The following is a 21908-nucleotide window of genomic DNA, read 5'->3' as shown; positions in this document are numbered from 1 at the left end:
TGCACAGCCTGATTTTTTGTGCTGCTAATTTTAAACTTAAGAGGAATCACTGAGGGAGGGAGAGTCCGTTGCCAGTATGAATCTGAGTGCTGAGAGAAGTCAGACACCATTATATTTCTCTCAATACCCTGCTTCAGAGAATGTCCTAGAGGAAGAAGCACTTGCTGGAAGCATTTTTATCCAAATCCTGAGTTTGAGCCTCCTTTAAACGTCAGGTGCTCAGTTGGCAGCTCGCTCAGCAAGGCAGGAGGTGAGCTGGGAGGCAGCACTCGGGCACTGTCAGTCTGACGGCTGTCAGAGGGCACTCACAAGCCCTGTAGCAAAACTGCTCTTGTGTACATACCTGTCTAATGAGATGAGAGGAAAGCTTGACTTGTGAGGTGGTAGTGGCATTTCTGATCCTGTTGGGTTTGCAGGACAGAGTTGGTTAGGAGAAGGTGAAGGGAGCTGGCACCTTCCCTCACATGAAGGATGCCCATTGCTCTCCTGCACAAAGTACTGAAGCCATGTGCACATTTAAATGGATTCCTCACAACTAGAGTATTATTGTACCAGACCTCATTAAAAGTTACTTATTCTGGAACCTCTCAAACCTGGACTCTATTTTTAGCCCAACGCTTGTTCCACTCTTGGGCAAAAATTTGCCCTCTTCCCCTGAACGATGCCTGGGAACAAAGAATGACACCTTGAAGGCTTTTTAGCTCTAATCTTAAGATGAATGCATGAGACAGAATAAGCCTCAGTGTCTCTTAATAGCTCTATAGCACACTATAATTTTGCTTTAGTAGAACAGACCTTCTGATGACTACCTCCTTCCTACAGTTTACTGAAGAAAAGTTGGGCCAGGCTGAGAAGACTGAACTAGATGCCCACTTTGAAAGCCTTCTGGCCAGGGCAGACTGCACAAAGAACTGGACAGAGAAGATCTTGCGTCAGACTGAGGTTCTGCTACAGCCAAACCCTAGTAAGTCCAGGTTCTTCTAATGCCTGAAGGACAAATATCACTTGCAGCTCAGTGTTAAAAGACGTGCCCTCTGGCAGAGGGCCCTGTTCCATTGAGCTCCTGGGGGCTGGTGTCTTTGCAGGGCCTGTGTAGCTAAGGGCTGGGCAAGGGACACCTTCTCCTGGTGCTCGCTATCCAGTGCGAGATTGAGGACTGCATGGGGTGGGCCACCCAGTATGCCAGTTCCAGGGGCCCCTTCTTCACCCTCCATCCTGTAACCACTGGTGGCATCCTCATTCCAGGTGCCAGAGTAGAAGAATTCCTCTATGAGAAGCTTGACCGGAAGGTGCCTTCCCGGGTCACCAACGGGGAGCTGCTGGCACAGTACATGACAGAAGCAGCCAATGACTTTGGGCCAGGGACACCTTACGGTAAGTCATCCTGGCTAATTAAAAAACCCTGGGAATCCATCCCTGCCTAACAGAGTATCCCCACTCCACTATTGTTTTGGGTTAAGACTTCTGCAAAGTGCCTCTTGAAGGGGGCAGGGTGGCCCACTTCCCCCATGGCAACCTGCCTATTAGTGTGTCAGAGCTGATGCCAGAGAAGGGTCTCCTCTAGCACAGAAGCAAAGAGCCCACCTGGAGTAGGAGGTCAAGTCTTATTCCACACCAAAGCATGCTCCATGCTGTGGGGAAAGGGGACAGGGATCTCATTCCTCATATAGTCCTCAAGTCTGGCAGAGCTAGAGAAGAAATAAAGACATGTGGTTCCAGGGTAGCTAGTGGAACTGGTTACAGGATGCAGAAACTACTCTATTTCTGTGGCTTTCTAAAATAGCCTGAACATGGAGTGGCAGTGGAAAGCTTCAGCTTTGTCCAGTTTGAGCATACGTTTAGTCTAAGGTGGTATCTAGTTCCAGTTTCTCAAGACTCTGAACAGGAGAACCATCCTTTAACTGTGTCCTGTGAGTAAAGAGTGGAAACCTTTCCCCAGCAGAAAGAGGATAGGAAAACAGATTGGGAAGTTTGGTGCTTGGCTACAAGCCTCAACAGGCCCCTTCCTGACCGCAGTACATCTTTCTGCACTTAAATCCTAACAGTTGCCCCTTCCTAAGGGAATTTGGGGCTTCTTTAAGCAGCAGACCTGCACAAAGGCACAGCCTTAACTTCCAGCTGTCCTTGCCTCTGCCATGAGCTTTGTTACTGTTCTCCAAATCAATAGTTGTTCAATAGCGAGTCCTGTTACGGGCAGAACAGCTGTAACTGCATCTACAGCCAGCGCTGCCTAATCAACTCATTTTTTCTGCTCTGGTGCTTTTTAATTTGCTTCCCTGTTCCTGTGCCTCTGTTTTATGAGACAAACAAAGATCATTTTGCGCAAGCAGGTGTAGCAGTAAAAGGACATCAGTGGAATAAGTGCTTCAGCAGATAGATAAGATCAAAGCTGCACTGGGAGCAGCTGAGAACAAGCCTCAAGCTAAAAGATTGTAGTCAGGACTGAAGCTGCTGTGCTAGGAGAATGGTCACCTTGTCCAGGCAGGGTACACTGTGCTTTTGTCCCTCAGCACAGGAGCCTGGTAGCTCTGGGTGAGTTGGCTGAAGCCAACACAGTGTTAATTGGTTTCTCCTGGAGTTGAAGGCTCCTGTTATTGCAGGGAAGACCTTGATAAAAGTTGGAGAGACTCAAAGGCGCTTAGGTGCAGCAGAACGAGACTTCATCCACTCTGCCTCCATCAACTTCCTGACCCCGCTGCGCAACTTCTTGGAAGGGGACTGGCGAACCATATCTGTGAGTATGGGAGCAGGAAAGGGGCAGCTTGTCATGTCACTGGAGATGAGGAGGGTGGGGGGACAGGGAGACAGTGCTGGAAGAACTCATTTTCCTTCCGTATGAGAAAGGAGAACTGCATACCTCTCCCCTGGAAGAATGCAAGGATAGGGCACTACCAATGCAAGATCTGCCTTCTGCAGCAGGGAAGGATTGTCTGTTGATGTGCACAAGGAGAGTAGCTCCTTTCCTGACTCCTGCAGCTTGGTGGGCACCACCCACCCATAGGCTGCCCTGTTTCCAGAAGTTCAGCCTGTGCCCTGGCAGCCAGGCCCAAAACTAGATGAACACAGCAACTGCTTCTTTCTCCCTAGCATTTTTTTTTAAATAAGGAAATAGATTTGATACCCAGGTGATACCTTTTCCCTTTCCCTCCCCACCAGCTCCTAAGCAGTCTGCTCATACCCATTTTCCATCCCTTCCAGAAAGAGCGGAGGATCCTGCAGAACCGCCGCCTGGATCTGGATGCCTGCAAAGCCAGGTTGAAGAAAGCCAAAGCTGCCGAGGCAAAAGCAGCGGTAACTTTTTCCCTCATTCCCTTCTCTGTCCTTCTGGTCCCAGGGTTTGGCTCACAGGAGCAATGCCACATGCTCTCTGGACAAAAATGAGGGTGCCCTACAATGTCCTGGCCCTGTCAGGCATGGGTGGGGGTATTCAGTGTCTGGTATGCAAGGCAACTGGGAGCAGGAGCCGTGTGCCTGTTCCTCAGATGCCCCCCCCATGGGGCAGTTGTTGAAACAAATAGTTCTGAACTTCCAGAATCTGGAAACTTATACCTGACCCAGGCTCCTGTCTCCTGACTGGTAGTGGTTACTGGATGATTTGTGCTAGTAACTAAAAGGTGACATCTTCTGAGGACTTTCTAAGTTTCCCTGGGGATATCAAAGCATGCCAAGAGAGAGCTGAGCTGGGAGGTGCACAAGTGGAAAGCATGCTGGGGCTGTGCAGCAGTCCCAGGCTTTCAGACTAGTTAAGATTCTGCCAGCTCAGTCTTCCCCAGCTAGGAGTGCCAGGGGAGCCCATAAGGGATGGCCAGACTATCTACCAAGAGATCCTTCCTTCAGCCTCTCTAGTCATTTAATTCATGATGCTGTCTCATTACAGGCTTAGTCTTGCCCTCTGGCTTTGGAGAAATCATGGCAAGTGAACTAGCAAAGGTCCCAGAGGTCAGAGCAGTGCAGAAGGTGCTGGTAAGTCAGCCAGTGTCCCAGCCCACAGGCTGGAGCAGTGGGGACAAGCACTTCAAAGTGCTTCTCTGAGGCTGACTAGACCTGTCAGTTCAGGGTGCTCCCTGGGCCTGAGATATCTCCTGGAGCTGGGCTCTCCCTGGGCAGAGGCAGTGTAGCAGGAGGCAGAGAGGACGTAGCTGGGCACTGATGGGTTCCCTGGAGAGCCTTGTTGAAACCCATTGCCATCCTGTAGTGCTCTGGCTGTTGGCACAAGGACTTGCCAAGTTCTGCTTCTAGCCTGGAGCTCAGCTAGCAAATGTGTGCAATCAGAATAGGCAGGAATCCTGTCAGTGAGTCTCTGGGATATCAGCCTAGGAGTCTTGCCATGAGCCCATTTTCTGGCCATCTGCTCAGCCGGGCCCCTGGCCTTGCAGCTCCCTGGGTGGCCGTTTCCTGGGTGTTTTCTCTTTTCTCCAGCTCTAACTACATACGTGCCATATGGGGAAGCTGTGCTTAGCTCAGCTGCCTCCATCAGCAGGTCTAACAGTGCTTGGGCCTGTGTGGGACAGCCCTGAACAAAGCTTTGGGTGAACAAAAGCAATAGCCACCCTTTCAAAAAAGCCTCTTCTCATTAGTCAGGTCAGCCAGATCCACTGAAGTAACTTCAGAGAGCCCTCATTCCCCTTCTGAAGGGGATGGTGCCCCCAGCCCGAGTAGAAAGTGGTGGCCATTGCTTTGTCTTAAGCTCAGAGTAGGCATTCAGACATCTCCTGTGCTTCCTCCCTGTCCATCTTCTTCCTCTTTACCTTGCTTCCTATGTGAAATTACCTCAAGGCCTCTCAGCTGCACATGGACCCTCAGGTGAGGGACTTCCTTGTAGCAAGAAAAGAAAAGCTTGGTGTCCTACTGGGACTGTGGCACTGGGGTGCCTCAGGCAGGGTGCAGAGCCAGTCCAGGCTTTCCAGGGTGTTCACCCCAAGCCACATTTCAGCCCCTCTGCTTCTTTGAAACCGAGCTCACATAAGAGAAGAGCAACCTCAGCTGTTGTGGGCACCCATCTCTCACCCAGCTCAACCTAAAGGTGGGGTCCCTGGCCTCAGGGCTCCTCACTGACTACTAGAGGACAAGGCACAGGTGGAAGCTCCCAGCATGGGTGGGAAGAACTGCTGCTTGTGCTCTAGATATGTTAACTCATCATTAGACCACAACGTTCCCTGCAACGAGTCTGGCATCCTGTGTCACACCTCTCCCAGCTCACCACTCTCTTCCTGCTCTTCCCCTCTGTAGTACAAACTTGTGTCCCCACAGCTTCTGTCTCGTGACCGACCCTCCAGGTGTGCTGCTGCCCAAGTGTCTGGGCTTGTGTGTTTCCCTGAGACTGTGCTGTGTCCTTCCTGTTGATGCTGTTTTGTTTACTAACCTTTTTGTTTTGTTTCTTTGTAATTTGCTCAGTGTGAGGGAGATGTGAGTATTGATTGTGTTAATAGTGCTGTGATATTTTTTCTTTTAACACCTCTCATTGTCTCTTTCCCATTTTAAAAGAAAATATCTTCCTTGTCCTATTGGGACTGGCCCTGGAGCATGTACTGAGCATGGTCAGGGCTGTGGCTGCCTGGGGAAGGTGCCCCAGAAAGATGGGAGCATCTATCAGCTGCTGGCAGCCCCTCTGGAGCATGCACTTGGTTCCATCAATGCTGCTTGCAAGCAGTGCTCAAGAGAGGCATGGCCTCCTGTAAAGACCCACTCAGGCTCCTCCAGCTGCAGGCAGGAGGAGGTCAGGCTGGGTGGCAAGTCCCTCTCCTGGAAGGGAGGCAGCCCAGAGACAATGACAGGCAGGGTGATCTGGTTGTGGTGCTGTTCTGTCCTCCAGGCTCCAGGGCTCTGCCTGTTTTTCCCATTACAAGAGTGGAAGGGGGAGGGAGGTGGGTCCATTTTGACCACTGCTTGCAAATACAACTTGTCCATACATAGGAGTACAAGAGCAGCTTGCCTCCTTCATCCCATGTGCTATGACTAGTTTTGGGGCTCTCTGGAGACCAGGGAATGGGAGGAGAAGTTTATTCAGTTGCTTTTGATTTTTTTTAAAAAAGCATAAGAAGTTATTTCTGTGAAACATCTCCTCTCCCCACAGGGAGGAGTCAAGCCCAGTTATTGTGCTGGCCTCAAATCTCACCAGTGCATTTTTCTCCCTATATTCAGGTTTCACTTGTAATAGGAATTGCTCCTCTTCATTCCTTCCTCCAGCCATCCCCAAAACTCCTAGATGGTTTAAAAAAAAAATTCTCTTGTTGTTGGGCTGGGCCTGCCTGCTCTTCCACACACTGGTCACCCGTTCCAGCAGGCTGCTCAAGCCCCAGCAAATTGGGTCAGTGTGTACAAGTAGATCTGGGTGAGCTGCAAAGAGATTAACCTGGGGAGAGGAAATGTGGGTCCTGAGGGGATTAACAACGTAGCTGGGTTACAGCTGGATTGTGTGCCAGCCTTGCTCACTGCACAAGACAGTCTGGCCAGGAGGATGCCTTGATCTACCACAGCAGTGTGATGATCCTGAATGTAAACTAGCTGGTTGGGTGATGCTACAGCCAAAGGCCATCCTAGGAGGAGGCCTAGTCTCAGCTTAGCTGAATAGAGAGACCATGTGATGTGATGGTCAGTGAGCCCACACCTGTGTGGGGGTGGACCGGATCCCAATGAGGAAAAACACCAGAGTGCTTAAGTCTTCCTGCCCCAGGGCAGAAGTTTAGCTATGGAGAAAGTAGCTCGGAGGTCTTCTGACCTCTGGGATGAAAACTCATACACTAACTTTGGCAACAGCAAGACTTTGGACTAGATCTGCTTTGTCTAAGCCACAGCCTCTTACTGAAAATAACACAGCTGAGTCTGTTAGGAAGAAACATACCCAGAGGTTTGTTGAGAATAAGAACAGGTAGATGTGTTTCTTTAAAAGGCACTGTGGAAAGGATGCTCTGATGCTAGTAACATTCCCACTTTAAGCACAAGGACCTATACAGGGACACATCTAGGACTTGTAGGTGGGAAATGAGGGGAAAGAAGGTCCTGTCGACTGGACTGAGCCAACATGCCATGAGCAACCTGCTGGCTGCAAGGGAATGGGAAATGCATTTGAGATTATGCTGTCTCATCTCCACTCCAACTGGCTGCTGTGTGAGCCGATATCTGTAAGTACAGGCAGAGTTTCTAACAGTAGAAATATCTGCTATTGGGGTACCAGGTGTGACTGCATGAGCCAGTCCACCTCCTCCTGCACAAGCCTGGCTTCCACCTGAGGAAAACTTCCACACACCACTGCCCAGACTGTTGGGAAACCTCCCTCCTGCCATCACCACATAAGAATTTGAACTAAGCTGCCAGCACAGACAGGAAAAAAACCAAACCAAACACCACAGTAGTCTGTTCTTCCATCCACTGCCCAACTGACTCCTGTCAACTCTTCTGCATGACTTGTACATGAAACTCTATTCCCCCCACTAGGCTGTACCTGACTTTCAGGAGACTAGACCTCGTAATTACGTTCTCTCCGCCAGCGCATCAGCGGTAAGATTGCCTCTCCAACCTCCTCCTGCCCCTCTCTTCACCTGACTTAAACTCAGACCTAGTGCTCTGCTGTTTTCAACATTTTAATGTGACATGGGCTGCCCAGGGTTCCTCTGACTCAACCTGAAGGATGCACATCACCCCTGTGGGGGTACATGGTCAGGGTCTGGCCCTTTTGCTGCTTGGCTTGCTTTCTAGTTTCTCTGCCAATCCTTTTCCACGTTTCTAGTGGGAATGTTCTGAATTTTTTTTTTTATTGCTAGTGAAACAATTGAAAGGAAAAAAACCTCAAAGGTTAGCCTTTCTGGATGGTTCCAGCTGTACCCTGGCAACGTCACATGCGTGACTGCCTGATCAGTGCTGTTGTGTCAGTGCTCAGAGCCTTTGTAGCTGGTCAAGAGAAGCAAAGGTAGAGGAATGTCTCTGCCACTCTGTGTCTGTAACACCGTAGGCTGACAGTGCAGGCTTGTCTATTTGGTAAACAGAGAGCAACATTTTCCTTTCATGTTGGGGCCTGTCTGTCAGTGGCTGTTTCACAGTCAGATGGGCTGGGGGTGGGTGAATAGCCTGTTGCATCTCTGCTGTGTTGCACTAAGTGGTTGTGGTCAAGCAATTCACTTTCCGTGCTGTGTTCATGGCTCCCCATTGCACAATGTCACATTTCTCGTTAAAATGTTGAAAACTGATCATCTTGCTTCCAAAATAAGCGTTCAGAACAACACTGATGCCTATTAATAGAATAACCTGGGAGTGAAGGGCTGCAGAGAGGAATCTGTAGATATGAAAAAGTACAGCCCAGCCTTCTAGCAAACAAAAAAAACCCACAATGGAAGCGAGTTGGATTTGGTTAATGGGTAACTCATCCTATTTGGAGAAAGAGGTATGTCTGAGCTGATAGCATCAGTGTTAGTTCCCAGGGGGATCTGTCCTGACCTTCTTGGAGAGTGATGCTGGGATCAGAAACAGCTTTGTACAAAAGCTAGAAAACTGTTTGCATAGGTAACTGGCCTGGTGATGAGACTCTAGGAAGAAGCTGATTCTGTCGCAATTGCACAGCTTCCATCTCTCCTGGCCCAGCAACAAGCCTGTGGCTCTGGCTTTTCCCTTGGGAAGGTCTGTTCCAAGGACAGCACAGGTATTGCTATAATGGACTAAAACTGAGCTCTAGGAGGATCAGAGGGGAGAAACTGGGCTCTCCCTGCTTCCGAGTAGCCCTCATTAGACCAGGGTATCCTGATCATTCCCCAAGGCTTTCTAAAGCAGACCTGAAGGCAAGCTTTTGCATAACACCCATTAGCATCTTGCAGAGCATCCAGGTGCCTGGCTGAACATGTCTAGTCATCACCAAACTGCACGCTGGTCTGAGCTGTTCTGGGGAGCAGATGCCAAGCCCCGTAACATGACAGAAGAAATCAATTGGGTGGGGGGTTTAGCCCACAGATGTCTACCTCAGCACATCTCTGCCTAGTTCAGTGGTCCCTCTTGAGAGCTCTGCTAGAGAAGCTCTGACAGCAGTGATGATGATATCAGTTCGAGCAGGGCTCTAGGAGACTGACTTGCTCTAGGTAAGCAGTCAGCACTGACCTTGATCACTTAATCATGTTTGATGGTTGCACAGCAGAGCCTGCTACCAAGAGTGCCTGCAGGAAACCTGCTGGCCTAGCCAGCAGTGCTCGTTGTGGCTTCCAAAACTTCTCTGTTTCAGAGGTTGCAATTGATGGTTGAAGTGCCAGCTGAAGTCCAGCTGTACTAACAGGGGTAACTTGAATAAAAATTGGCATCTCTAATTAGCAAAACAGGACTGAGCCCAGACAGTTCCCCAGCTCTGTCCACCAGAGCTTTGCAACAAGCTCTCTAATCCCAGCATTCATCCCAAGGGGTCAGGCACTGCAGCAAGGTAGGAGATCTTCATACTCTTGCTCTGCTTTTCTTCCAGGCCAGAATCCTTGTGCTGCATTAGTTTTAGTGTGTACTGACAATGTAGAGCAGTGGTTGCTGCTGACCTTGCTGCTGAGCTCTGCACCCTTCTAGAGGGAGGGATTGCTTACACCCAGGTAACAACTTTGTCTTACAGGTGAGCAAACAGGTCAGCTCTCTCCTGGACCATCTGCCCTCAGCAGGGCTCTGATTTGGATTCTAAATTTATATTGTTGGTTTTTTGGAGAGGTGGATAACATGGTGCTTTTATTTTTTCCCCTTCCATAACAGGAGGGCTTGGATGGAATTAGATTCACCCAGAGACAAGCACCTCCCCTGTTTTGTATGAGTTGGAGGCTGAGGAGCCATTCCTCCTCTCTCCCACACTGACCTTTTGGTTTTGTGTAAGAAGGTGTACGTGGGCTGTGTAAGCCTAAATATCCCTTTCCCTCAGACTCTGCCACTTGCCATGTGCTGTACTCCTGGGAATGATTCCAAGAAAAACATATTGACTACCTTAAAGAAGGTTCCTCTGGCTTGAGCTGGGGTGGAGGAAGCCAGGTGCAGATCATGGCCTTTTCTGCTCCCTGAGCTGTCTGAAACACTTCAGACTAGAGCCACAGAGTGCCTTAGCCCAGGGATAGAGCTAGGCAAAGTTGGACTGCCCCAGAGTGCCACAGGGTCAGAGCTGGAGATGGCACAGCAAGGCCAAGAGAACAAAGAGATCTGGCCATGAATGTAACGGGTACTGCAGTCATTAAATGGGCCTGAAGTGGCTTGAGTACTGTCCACAGCATCTAAGTAGGAAGACCTATGGCCAGAGTGGAAGCTTCCCATTGTCTCTGTAGTAAACCTTCCTCCAAAAACAAGAGGATGTGCTGACAGAGGCCTTGTACCAGTGCAGCCATCCTGACTAGGACCTGCTTCTCAGCTGCCTACGAGGACCTTCCCACCAACTGCCTTCCAGAGTAGGAGCTCTGAGACTGAGAAAGGGAAGAGCTTTGTGTCCCCATGCATGGCTGAAGTTGCCCAGGCCTTATTTGAACCAGTTCCTGACTTGCAGTAACAAAACATGCACCAAAAGGTCAGAGAAAACCCCTGGTCTCAGTGCACTGAGCACTGCACAGGGACAGCCTGCCATCACAAGGAGATCAGCTACCATAATTCCACCCAAGTAAGAAGAGATGCCAGTCAGGCTACATACCATGGAACAGGAGCTGAGCTGCAGGCCAGGGAGCAGAAGCCAGAACAGGAGCAGGCAGCAAGTTAAGAAACACAGCACAACACCTCCCTGCTTCAGTCCTTCCCCAGTACAGGCAGCTCCTGCAGGTGGTCCTTATATTGGCTGGTGAAGTTGTCTCTGCACCTGAGGCTCCCACAGCCCACCTGAGGGCAGTTGCTGGTGAGCAAACCTCAACAAGTTTCAGTTGGGAGACCCTGGGTCTAAGCAGAGCACGTTCTCCCTCCAACACCACAGCATCCAGCACAGGGCTCCCAGGTTCCTGGGGTGCACATTCAGCAGTGCTATGCTGAACTTCCCTGATCTGCAAAGGTGGTATCAGAGGATGAACCTGAGGTCCTCAGAGGGCACCTCCCCTGGCCCCACTGATGTGGGGTGTTGCTGGCAGGCTGATGTGCCCCGAGTTGATCCAGGGTGATTTCTCTTTATGTTGCCAGGGCTGAGGGAGTAGTTGTCTGCTGAGGAAAGGCCAAGCCAAGGACCTCTGGGAAGGATCAATGTGTTTTTCTACCTTTTCTCTCCCTTTCCCATCGCTGTGCGTGACTTTTGTTGTCAATTGTTTCATGTCCTGGAGCCAGATCCCAGCAAGCAGCTGGCGGTGTTGTGCTGCCCTGAATGTGCCCCGGTGGGTGAGGACAGTAGGAAGCAGAAGCACGATGTTTTGCCTGGCTCAGAGGCAGTGTCCAGCCCTGGCTGTAGCTAAACGTGGCTGGTGGTAGCACAGACTGGCTGGACTATCGTGACTTTTGTTGTCAATTGTTTCATGTCCTGGAGCCAGATCCCAGCAAGCAGCTGGCGGTGTTGTGCTGCCCTGAATGTGCCCCGGTGGGTGAGGACAGTAGGAAGCAGAAGCACGATGTTTTGCCTGGCTCAGAGGCAGTGTCCAGCCCTGGCTGTAGCTAAACGTGGCTGGTGGTAGCACAGACTGGCTGGACTATGACCCCGTTAAACCTGAGCACTCTAGACCAGTGGGTGAGGAATACTGGCCTCTGTCTGGCTTGAGCTCGTGGCAGCTCCCAGGCCCTATTTGTGACCTCAAGCAGCTTACCTGCCCCTCCACAATCCTAAAAGAAGGGCTGTCCTTCAACCCCAGCCTCTGCAGCCCTCAGCAAAGTCACCCTTGCTGTTCAGAGGACTCTGCTGCTTAATCCTTTTCTTCCTGGAGCCCGCTGAATGGAGTTGCTGTGACAGCCCTGGCAGGGAGCGGGGCTGGAGTTCTGCTGGCTCTGGTGGCATGGACGTGCTCTGCCATTGTGAAACTGAGCTCAAGGGTGCAAGAATGAGGGGAGGGGGCATCGATCTGGCAGCTGCTGCTGGGTGAAGGGCTCGCTTGTCCCCGGAGTTGGCCGGCTGTGTCTACGGAGTGTCCTTGCCAATTGGTGTTAATGCTGAGTGCTTCTCGACGTCTCCAACACTGATCTCCTTTCCTGTTGCTCTGTGGCCCCTGCAGCTTTGGAGCGACGAGGTGGAAAAAGTAAGTACCCAGCTGAAATTGTGCTCAAACCTTCTGGGCGTGCGGGTGGTGTTTGTGGGTTGGGGGTGCTGCGGAGTCCTTCCTGCTCGTGTGCCTTCACACATGCAGGGCAGGATCAGTGGGATGTTGCTGTTGTCAGCCCCCGTCCTGATCCTGCAGCTCTGTGGTTCAGTGTGGCTCTGACAGTGACTTGGGCAGAGCCTGTCCCCTGGGCCAGCGGCTGTACTGAGTGTGACAGACTCCCAGGCAAACCAGGCACCCGTGTGTACGCGACAAAAGTCAACTCTGAGAGCCCCGTGCTGGTGTCACAGGAGCAGAGGTGATGTGCTGGGACGAGATGCAGCTCTGCTCCTGTGGCAAAGGCCCTGCCTGCTCCAAGTTTGCATGTGCCATGCATTAGCCTCTAGTAGCCCCTCGCCTGCTTGTTCTGAAGTCCAAGCAGGAGCTCTGAGCAGAGCTGGAGCAAGGACAGAGACTTTCCCCATGAACAGCCCCAGCTGCTGGAGGGAACAGCTCTGTCAGGAGGGCAGGGTGGGAGGTGGGGAGCCTGTCATGGAGTTGACTCTGAGTGAGCTGCACTTACCCTTCTGAATGGATCCATGGAGGCAAAGTCCCAGATCTCATTTATTTTCTGAGCCCACAAGGGGAGTGTGACTCATCCATGAAGATGGATGGAGGGGGGCTGCTAGTGGACTAGAGACCAGGGTGAGCTCTGTGTGGAGCTCCAGCATGATATGGAGCTTCCAGAGACACCTTCTGGGATCCCATTGCCTTTCATATCTCAAACCCCCCCAGCAGATGTTAGCCTGAGCTGCAGGGTGGTAGAATGGCACGTTCCTGCATGCTGTGCATGATGGCAACCTGTGACTGCCTTACCCAAAATGTCTCTGCAGACTGGCTGTTCTGGAACCAGCTCATCCTGTACTTGAAATCCTTCAGTCCCTCAAATATCTCTGCAGTCAGGTGTAAGCATGCAAGGCTCTGTTCCTCTATCTTTGGTCTGTCCAACCAGGATAGACCCAAGGTATGTCAGAAAACTTCAGAGTTCTCCGTGTCTTGGAGAAGGCACAAGTCTGGAAGGGACCTCCCAGGTCACAGTCCAGCTTTATGGAAAACTACATCCTGCAACTGCTCAGAGGCAGCAGGGAGAGGCAGTGGGTCAAATCCTGGACAGTGCCAAGTGGAGCTGAGGCTGCCTGTCAAGTTTCAAATAGCTCTGCTGCTGCTGAAGTCTCCACTCAGCTCACTGGAGCAAGAATCTCTTGGTGCTTAGGAAGGCATTGCACTTGTATTTCCTGTTACATTCCCCCTTCTCCTTTAAATAATCCCTTTCATACAGAGGATACAAGAAAATAGATCAGTTGTAGCTTAAAATAGACAAATCTGATTAAAAGACAGTCAGAGTATTTCTGGCCGGGCTGTGCACCAGCCCTGGTAATGCTGTTACCAGATGAGGGTTGGCATGGCCCACAGCAGCTGCTCCAGCTCGCCCTGCTGGGAGGGCTGGGTCTCCCTTGGGGTGACCCTGCTCAGGAACACCAGCGATGGGGCCTCTGCTCTGGGACTATCAGCCCGTCTGGATTAGCTCTCGGGGTCAGTTCCAGACAAGGAGCTCTGTCACAGAACTGGTGCCATGCAGGAACCAGGCACCCCTCCGATTGCTGCACCGTCCTGGAGAGGGGGGAAAAGGACACAGGACCTGCACTGCTCTCCTTCCAGCAAGATGTAGCTGAGTCAACATCACTCCTCTGTGCTGTCAGTCACAGCACCTCCTGAGAGGGAACGGGCATGGCCGTTAAGGAGTAACACATGCTAGAGAGAATCAATGTGCCTGCTTGTTCCTTGTCACCCCTTTCCGTCTGGCAGCAGGGAGGGGAGAGCTGGCACCAGAGCACCCGACTGCTCCAGTGCTTCTGGAGCTTTGTTCTCTGCAAGGATCCACCTGGGCATTCTGGTGTAAAAATGCAAAACTGCCCTGGTGTAAATATGCTGTTTGCTGGTGGGGGAGAGATGTTCTGTCTGTTTGGTAAAGAAGGTCTCCAGTGTTAGTCTGTCTTTGAATTCCCAGTGTTTGCTGCATAGCTGCCTTTTATTAACCGTTGTTTAACTCCTCCTAGCTCAAAATAAGTATCTACCTTCAGAGGAGAGCCTTGGGTAGAAGTCTGATGGGGATGTGCATCTCCATCGCAGAGAGATGTAGTGGAGTAACAGCAATGTGGTAGATGCTGCCTGGCCTCAGCCTTTGTTCTGCCACGCTGAAAAGGGTAATGGCAAAAGCTGCACTTCTGGAGAGAGGCTTAGGGAGGTTGTCACATTCCTGTGCCTACAGGCTTAGCGAGAGGGTTAACAGAGCTGCACAGCTGTATTTTGCAGCGGGCTCACAGGCACACTGACATGGGAACGGTCCTGTTTGCAGTGTTACCTTTGCAGGACAGGTACTGATGAGCAGCATTGGCTGTCCAGATCTCAGAGTCCTACAACAGGCAAGAAAAGGACAGATGCCGGCACGGGACTGGCTTTCTACATACCTCAGAATTAACAAAGCCTCTCCATCTTCCTGTTCTGGTCTTGTGGGAGTAGGAATTTCCTAGCCTGCATCAGTCTTGAGCTGCCATTCCATGACCTGCAGTGATCCAATATAGGATCAAGTTGAAATACAGCCAGAGGTCTCTGGGATCCTCACTCAGAGTGTCCTGTGCCTGATGTTCAGCGTCACAAGCACACGTGGATCCTACAGAGCCAGCAGCACGCTTGTCTCGGTGCCAAAAGGGGGGGTTGGTGGAGGAGGTGGGTGTTGCCTCTCCCTGGGAGAGGCAGAACGGTGGTCCTTGCCTTGTGCTGTCTTGAACACCCTGTCCTGTTTTGCAGGCAGAACACGAGCTGAGGCTCACACAGACAGAGTTTGATCGGCAGGCAGAGGTGACACGTCTCCTTCTGGAGGGGATCAGCAGCACACATGTGAGTCTTCCTAGGGAACTGGAGGGTGACAGGGACTGCAGAGACTCTTGGCTCCTTTCTTGAAGAATGCCAAGAGGATGCTGCAGCCCTGCATTGGGAGCAGAAGAGGTGCAACCTTCTCATAAAACCTGGAATGTTCAAACTGAAGACATAATGAAACACGTGCAGGCAGTGCCACTTGACGCCTGCAGTTCTACAGTCCTCAGAATGCTTCCCAGCCAGAAAAACCTTGTTCTTCCCCCACTGGAGCTGTGGACTAGCCATGTGCACATGGCTAGAGTGCCAGGAGCAGCCTCCTGAGATCACCCTTTGGCCTACACAACATTCCAAACTTAACAACTCTTTTAAATACTGGCCTGCACAAGTCTGCTTCCTGTGGGGGTAGGTGGTAGCTGCAGGAAGAGGGTTCCTGTGCCTGACACCCAAACTCACAGACCTTACGGTCTTTCTCCCTCCAGGTGAATCACCTTCGCTGTCTCCATGAGTTTGTGGAGTCTCAGACCAACTACTATGCTCAGTGTTACCAATACATGCTGGACCTGCAGAAGCAACTGGGCAGGTGAGACGAGACTGCTTTTACTTACTCATCTGGCTACCCCTAGCTCAGGCCTCCTTCCCCATTCCATGTCATCATGCTGGGTAGGAAAGTTTAAAAGCCCCCTCCAAGCTCTGACAGAGCTTCTGAGCTTACAGAATGGTGCCCAATCCAGTTGGCAGTGCATTTAGAGCAGCCTTTGCCATTGGATTCATCTGGCTTTTATGCATTCATCTCAAAGCATGATGGCCATGAGAGTTTGAACATTCTCCCTCTAAATTAGTTAAATCACATGGGAGACAGATTCCTGTTGCCAGGCAGCAAGCCTGAGCACGCTTAGCTGCAGCAGTAACTAGTTCTGTGCTGCTGGCTGCGTGTCCCGTGGGCACGGGCAGGGCTGTTCTGTCTCTTAACCTGTCACATCAGCGTGGTGGCCTGACCCAGGAGGGGCTGTTGCCTCTGCATGATCACTCACTACTCCTGTTCCCTTCTTTTCCATGCTTGCAGCTCCAAAGGAGAAATGTAAGTAAGATGTTGCACAGGACTGGCTCTAAGAGGTCTCCACCTCATCCAAACTCTGGAGTCTGCAGACTCACTAAAAAGGCCAGCAAGGGCCAGAGCTGCACTTCCTCAGTGCAGAAAGGGGTATCAACAGATGAACGAGGCTGAGCTCCATTACTGTCTCTCTCTAAAGAGTCCAGAAAGCCTGGGAGCCTCCAGTTGTGGCATCCAGTTTAACAGCAACAATGACTGTCCCTTTCCTGAAGAAGTACCAGACTAAACAGATAACACAGTCCATATGAGAGCAGGGCAAGGACACAGCACAACAGACTCAGGAAAACAACTGCAGAGCCAAGAGTAGCACCTGCCCAGACCCCTCTCTGGTGCCACCCTCCAGTCTCGTACTCTGCACGTTGGGTGCCAGTCCTGTAACAGGACTGGCATCAAAATAAGCAGAGAAATATTACCTGTTGTGTAGTCTCAGCACCTGAGAACTGAGTGCATTTCCCCACTCAAAAGGCAGCACAGACACATCACAGCTGTTAGCTGGAACTCTTGAGCATCATCTCTGCAGTGTAACTGCCAAAAGAGTGAGCTCTCTCTTGGTTCCTCATACTAGAGCCACACTGAACTCTGCTTTCTTCTCCTCTGTAAGATTTTCAGGCACATTCGTAGGCAACGCAGAATCCACATCTCCTCCCGCAGCTGCTACCTCTCCTCCAGCTGTTGCTGCTGCCACCATCCCTGCTGTGCCTACTATTCCAGTTGTGCCCACGATTGTTGGGGTGCCTAATACTGTGGCAGAGGGTGTACTGAACCCGAATGAAGTCAAACCTCCTGCCAGTGGGACACGGAAGGCCAGAGTCCTCTATGATTATGAAGCAGCTGACAGCACTGAGCTGGCACTTCTTGCCGATGAGGTTGGTACCTGTCCTTTGCCTTGACTTTTGCAGCCCATTGCATGCTCAGTGAGGTCTTGGTTCCTTTTCCTGTCCCTAAAAACCCTGTTTCATGGAACTGCTAATAGAGTCTTTTCTTTGACACTAGTATCTGCCGAGTCGCAGTGAGCTTGTGCTCATGGCCACTTGCTATTTATCACCCCAATAACTCTTCTGTTCCTGCTGGAGGCTGGCTGTACCTGGCTAACAAAATACCCCAGTACTTAGTATCTTCACTCTGTCCCTCAAATAGCTTCCTTATCCCAGAGCAATGGGATCCGCTGCTGGCTGGAAGCCTGACCTAATCAAGCTGAGAAAAAAAGGAAATTCAGCAAGTTGCAAACTCTTTTGTTGACTAGACTGAACGTTTGCATTCAGAAGGGATGACAGAGCAATATCGTGCCACCCTGTATGCAAAAATACCTTAAGTCAATTTGGAGAATGAAAAGGCAACAGGGACATCACTGGGCACATTTCTGTAGATGTGCTAAAGCTGCAGATCGCTCCAGGCCCAGCTGTCTGCTAAATGAACTTCAAGAGTCACCTTACTGCTCTTTCAGTACCTACCTGACTGAACTTCTTGGCTCTGTTTGCACAGGAAGGTCCTGTCTAACGCTGTCTTCTCTCCCCAGATGATCACTGTGTACAGCCTGCCAGGCATGGATCCAGACTGGCTCATAGGGGAAAGAGGGAACCAGAAAGGGAAAGTTCCTGTCACTTACTTGGAACTGTTGAGTTAAATGTCTCCAAAAAGAATGTACAAGCAGAATGCACCCCTCATCTCCTGGCACTTCTAATGCGGATTTCTTCACCTGAGACCATTGCTCTCTTCAGGGTTAACACTCCATTGCTAGTATGGGAATTGCGGGAAAGAAGTGGCAAACCTATTACAGAAAGGTTTTGGGAAAGGGCTGATGGCACCCAGGACTGAATTCATTACCTACCAGTGCAGCCTGCTTTGAGGTTAGTCTTGATGGTGCAAGATTCCTTGATTACTTTTTTCCTACCCTACCCTAGTCTTGTTCATCACAGTGGCTTTCCCAGGGCCAGCAAGTTGTCCCCCTCAGCAGCTGCACACAGAGTTTAAGTTATACTTCCCTTGTGTCTGGTGTGGGTTAGTGCCTGTCTGCCCCTCCCGTCCTCTCTTTTCTTCAGCAGTAGCATTGCCCAAGTCAAACCATCAAGCATTTCAGTGGGGAAGTGTCCCACACAAACCCTCCGATGTGTTCTAGCTCTTAAGGCAAGGAAGCTGAATTTAAGAATTAAGAGCCTGTTAAACCCATCCACTTTGCTCACCCGTGGGAGAACAGTAAAGCCAGGCTCTCCAGGAGCCATGCTTACTGTTGTGGTGCCTGATGGCTTCAGTCTAGAACTGTCCTCTGAAGCTGGAAGGAAATGTCTTTGTGAAGACCAACCTAATAACATAAGGCCTGTATGTCGAAAATTCAACCTCAGTGCAAGGGACCATGTATCTTGCTTGCATTTCCTCTGAGAAACTGCTCTTGGACTGCAAAGAGTTTACAAGCCTTTTTACAAGCTTTGCTCCCTGTGTTAATTGTCCAGGCTTTTCTTTCACTGTGTCTGTTCCAGGCATGTTTTAGCCTGACTTTATTTTCACCTTCAGTCACTGATTTAACTGATTCCCTTCCCATCTCAGCAGTGAACAGACTTGGTGCACCCGAGTACAGCGAGGGGTAGTCCCACTTGCTGATATCTCCAGCGATGAGCTGTTCTAGGCCATGCACACACTAAACAATCCAGGCTGCCTGCGATGTCTGTGGTGGTTTGGCTCAAAGGGAGTGCTCAGGTGTGTAGCCTTTTAATCCTCTAACGAGCTTTTTAGCCAGAGCTCAACCAAAGGACTTCCACTGCTGTGTAACTAGTTTCCCACTCAAGCTGGATGGAAGAGAAACTCCCCTGCACCAAGCTCTCTGTTCACAGCCTTCCCCTTGGTATGTCAGAACTAACTTTGCTTGTTTATTGATCTTTTGCACTTTTCCCCAATGGTATCGTGACCACTGTAATGTAACAGGGCACTGAGCACCTGTGTATGTAGGGCTCATGGTTTTCAGCACTTATTTGCCAATAAACAAACTGCCTGACCTCCTGCCTCCGTGTCTTGGGTGGGTTTGGGGCTGTCCTGGCTCTCCAGCCATGCGATTGCAGGCTGTAGGGACGAGCAGGGCTGGCAGGGAGGCAGCTCAGGTGGGAGCTGTGCTGTTCTGACTTGGAAACTGGGTGTAAAAGCAAAACAAAGCTGCTCATCTCCTTCCTCTCCCCGCTGAAACTCTCAGCATGCCTCAAGGTTGTTAGTGTCTGGCAGTTCCTTTCCCAGATGACACATCCCAGTTGTACTACAGATTCAGGAACTCTAAGAAACAACAGCTCCTCCTCAAGCTGAAGGAGAAATGGAGCAGCAATATGACTTTAGCTGCTGAGAGACTGGAAATGCTACTCTAGATTTAACAGACTTTTTTTGTTGTTGTTATGGAAACTAGATCTGCTGCTGATTTAAAATTCTAAAGCCTTGTCCCTTGCACCCAGCTTGGAAAGAACTCCTGGGAAAGGCAGCTGTAGAAATGCTCTCTAGTGTAGCAACAGCGCTCGGTTTTTCTAGTTAAACTCAAATGGAAGGGAGTGGGGAAATCACATCGTGCTCCTGTTTCAGTTTTACAATTGCTGTGATTACCACTCCCACAGCTCTACCCTTTTGTAGATCTACCCCTGTCTATTTCCCTTCCACCTTTAGTACTGTACCTTTCCCTCAGGCCAGTGACATCCCTGTTTCCCTGTTATTCCTCTCCCTGGCGCATTAAAGAAAGGGGAAGAACAGCAGCAGCTTAATGATGCAGAAAATGGTGTCTCTACTCTCAGAACAGCCAGAAGGAAGCCTGTTCCTGGCAGCAGCGCTCCCTTCCTTCTGCATTAGAAAAAAATCACGTGGAAAATCTACTGCTACTCCTAACTGTCTCTGTACAGAAGGATTGCCTTCTCATGCCGCTTATTTGCAGATGGCCCAGCGAGCCACCCCTGGCTGTTCCGTGCCCCTTTGTGGCTGAGGGGCAGGTAAAGGCACAACTCAGGGCTGAAATGCTGCTGTCTGAGGTAAAGCTGCGGCTCTAAAACACAGATGCAAACAGCATCCACTGTTCTTTGCAATCTGGCACCAAGGACTCCTGCCTCGCACCATAAACTCTCACTCTAGTGCTTGAGTAGCGTCTATAAGAATGTGTCACTTCCCCCTCAATTCTGTCTGTTCTTGTTGAACATCAATAAAGCGAGGAGCACACTGCACAGAGCTTCAAAAGCTGCAACAAATGGAAAGACACTGACAAGAGCCATCAAATAACAGCCCTAAGCACCGCTGGATGTGCTCAGATGTACTGCTCTCTGGCTCTACCTCTGCTCCCCACAGCTACCTGTCACCAATTTGCTCCCTTCTCTGCAGTTCTTCACCTCCAAATCTCCATGTTCACACTCATGGGTGCCCTGTGGCAGAAGGTGGTAGTGGTTCTACATAGCCCCATCGAAACACGCTCAGGACTGTCACACCACCCTCCTCGCTGTCAGAGCAGCTCACCCGAGCTTTTGGAAGGTAATCAAGCCCTTCTCTCTTCTACTTTAAGACCACTTTGCTTCAGCCAGCTAGTTCAAATGTCTCCAAAGCCTCCAGGGCAGTAAAACTCGATCAAACAAATGTGCTAGAATATCACCATCACTTAAGCTTACAAGGAAAAACAAAACCAAACTCAAAGCAACTTAATCTAATTTTCTTGCTTTAGTCTCTTAAAACAATTGAGATTAAAAAGGTTCTGACTGGTAAATCAATCAGGTGTCTCTTTAGGAAAGAATTGGTAGGTTACTAGCTCACAGCTACATTGAAATTTAATTTCTTACCTTAGAAAAGTCTGTCTGGATTTCAGGCTTTATTTTAAGCAATGACCACTGACCTTCTCTTAGTGTCTCCATCACGCACTGAACCTCAGAACCTTAAAGAGTTTGTTGATCTACTGCACAGAAGCAATCACTAGCCCTGTTCCTAGAAGCCAGAAAAATCAAAGAAAAAATGGAAAAGAGGAATGCTGCTCCTTCAAAAACAAGAAAAAAAGTGATAAGTTTTTTTAATTCTGTGCCTAGAAATGAAAGGTCAGATTTTTGGCAATTAAAAAAAAAAAAAAAAAAAATCCTTACCAAAAGCAGAAGCTTTTTCCCTAAGAAACTCCACGAGATGATGAGTAGCTGAACTCTTCTGCAAACCTGCTGCTCAGTATTATCACTGAAGAAGGGCTGGTGCTAAGCACTAGTGAAAACTTCCTTTTGTCTAAGTCTCACTTGGAGATGGGTGCTGCTGAAGATGTGCTCTGGGTTGTGCGTGCTGACTACATGTTAGGTTTGGAAATCAGCCCTTCATGCCTGTGCCACACGCTGTTCTTCGCTGCACAGACCATCTGAAGGGAAAGGAGACAATTTACTACCCTGTGCCTCAGTTTCCCCACCTGCAAAATGGAGATTATCACAGTTTAAGCTACAAACCTAAAATCATCATCAGAGAGAAGCTAGGATGAGTCACTGCAGCAGACAAGAATAACCTAAATATAACCCAAAAATACCTAAAGAGATGAGGCACTCTCCATTCTCCAGAGAGCAATTGATTAGTTGAACTATACTGTGAATTTTGTCCATCAGAGATTGTAAACTTGAAAAAAAAAACCAACCTAGAAAATGAAAGTGCATTCTTGCTGATTCTCTCCCTCTTCTCACACCACTCCCAGCCTCTGCCTCCCCTTCTCCAGAAAAAAATAAATAAAAAATAAAATTCAACTTCTCTAAATATTGTTTCTCTCACAT

The 21908-nt window shown here is 49.9% G+C and overlaps 1 protein-coding gene across 1 annotated transcript; it reads left to right on the top strand.

The window, feature by feature from the left end:
* The first annotated feature begins 822 nt into the window (after positions 1–822).
* Positions 823–18278, top strand: SH3GLB2 (SH3 domain containing GRB2 like, endophilin B2). The gene is made up of 12 exons (XM_029086533.1): positions 823–964; positions 1246–1374; positions 2601–2734; positions 3199–3291; positions 5395–5406; positions 7435–7497; positions 12105–12128; positions 14997–15086; positions 15545–15645; positions 16129–16143; positions 16778–17042; positions 17693–18278. Exons 2-12 carry the CDS (start codon positions 1332–1334, stop codon positions 17798–17800), a joined length of 948 nt encoding a protein of 315 aa, XP_028942366.1. The 5' UTR covers positions 823–964; positions 1246–1331; the 3' UTR covers positions 17801–18278.
* The last annotated feature ends 3630 nt before the right edge of the window (positions 18279–21908 follow it).

The sequence above is a fragment of the Antrostomus carolinensis genome, unplaced genomic scaffold (assembly GCF_000700745.2).
Source record: "Antrostomus carolinensis isolate BGI_N321 unplaced genomic scaffold, ASM70074v2 scaffold30768, whole genome shotgun sequence".
NCBI classification, from domain to species: domain Eukaryota; kingdom Metazoa; phylum Chordata; class Aves; order Caprimulgiformes; family Caprimulgidae; genus Antrostomus; species Antrostomus carolinensis.
Note: the sequence above shows the minus strand (reverse complement) of the source record. Positions and strands in the feature narration are given on the sequence as shown.

Coding starts and splice junctions, on each gene's coding strand:
- SH3GLB2 (XM_029086533.1), top strand. CDS start 1,332: ATGACAGAAGCAGCCAATGACTTTGGGCCAGGGACACCTTACG. Junction 1,375..2,600: donor TGGGCCAGGGACACCTTACG/GTAAGTCATCCT, acceptor CTGTTATTGCAG/GGAAGACCTTGATAAAAGTT. Junction 15,087..15,544: donor AGGGGATCAGCAGCACACAT/GTGAGTCTTCCT, acceptor TTCTCCCTCCAG/GTGAATCACCTTCGCTGTCT.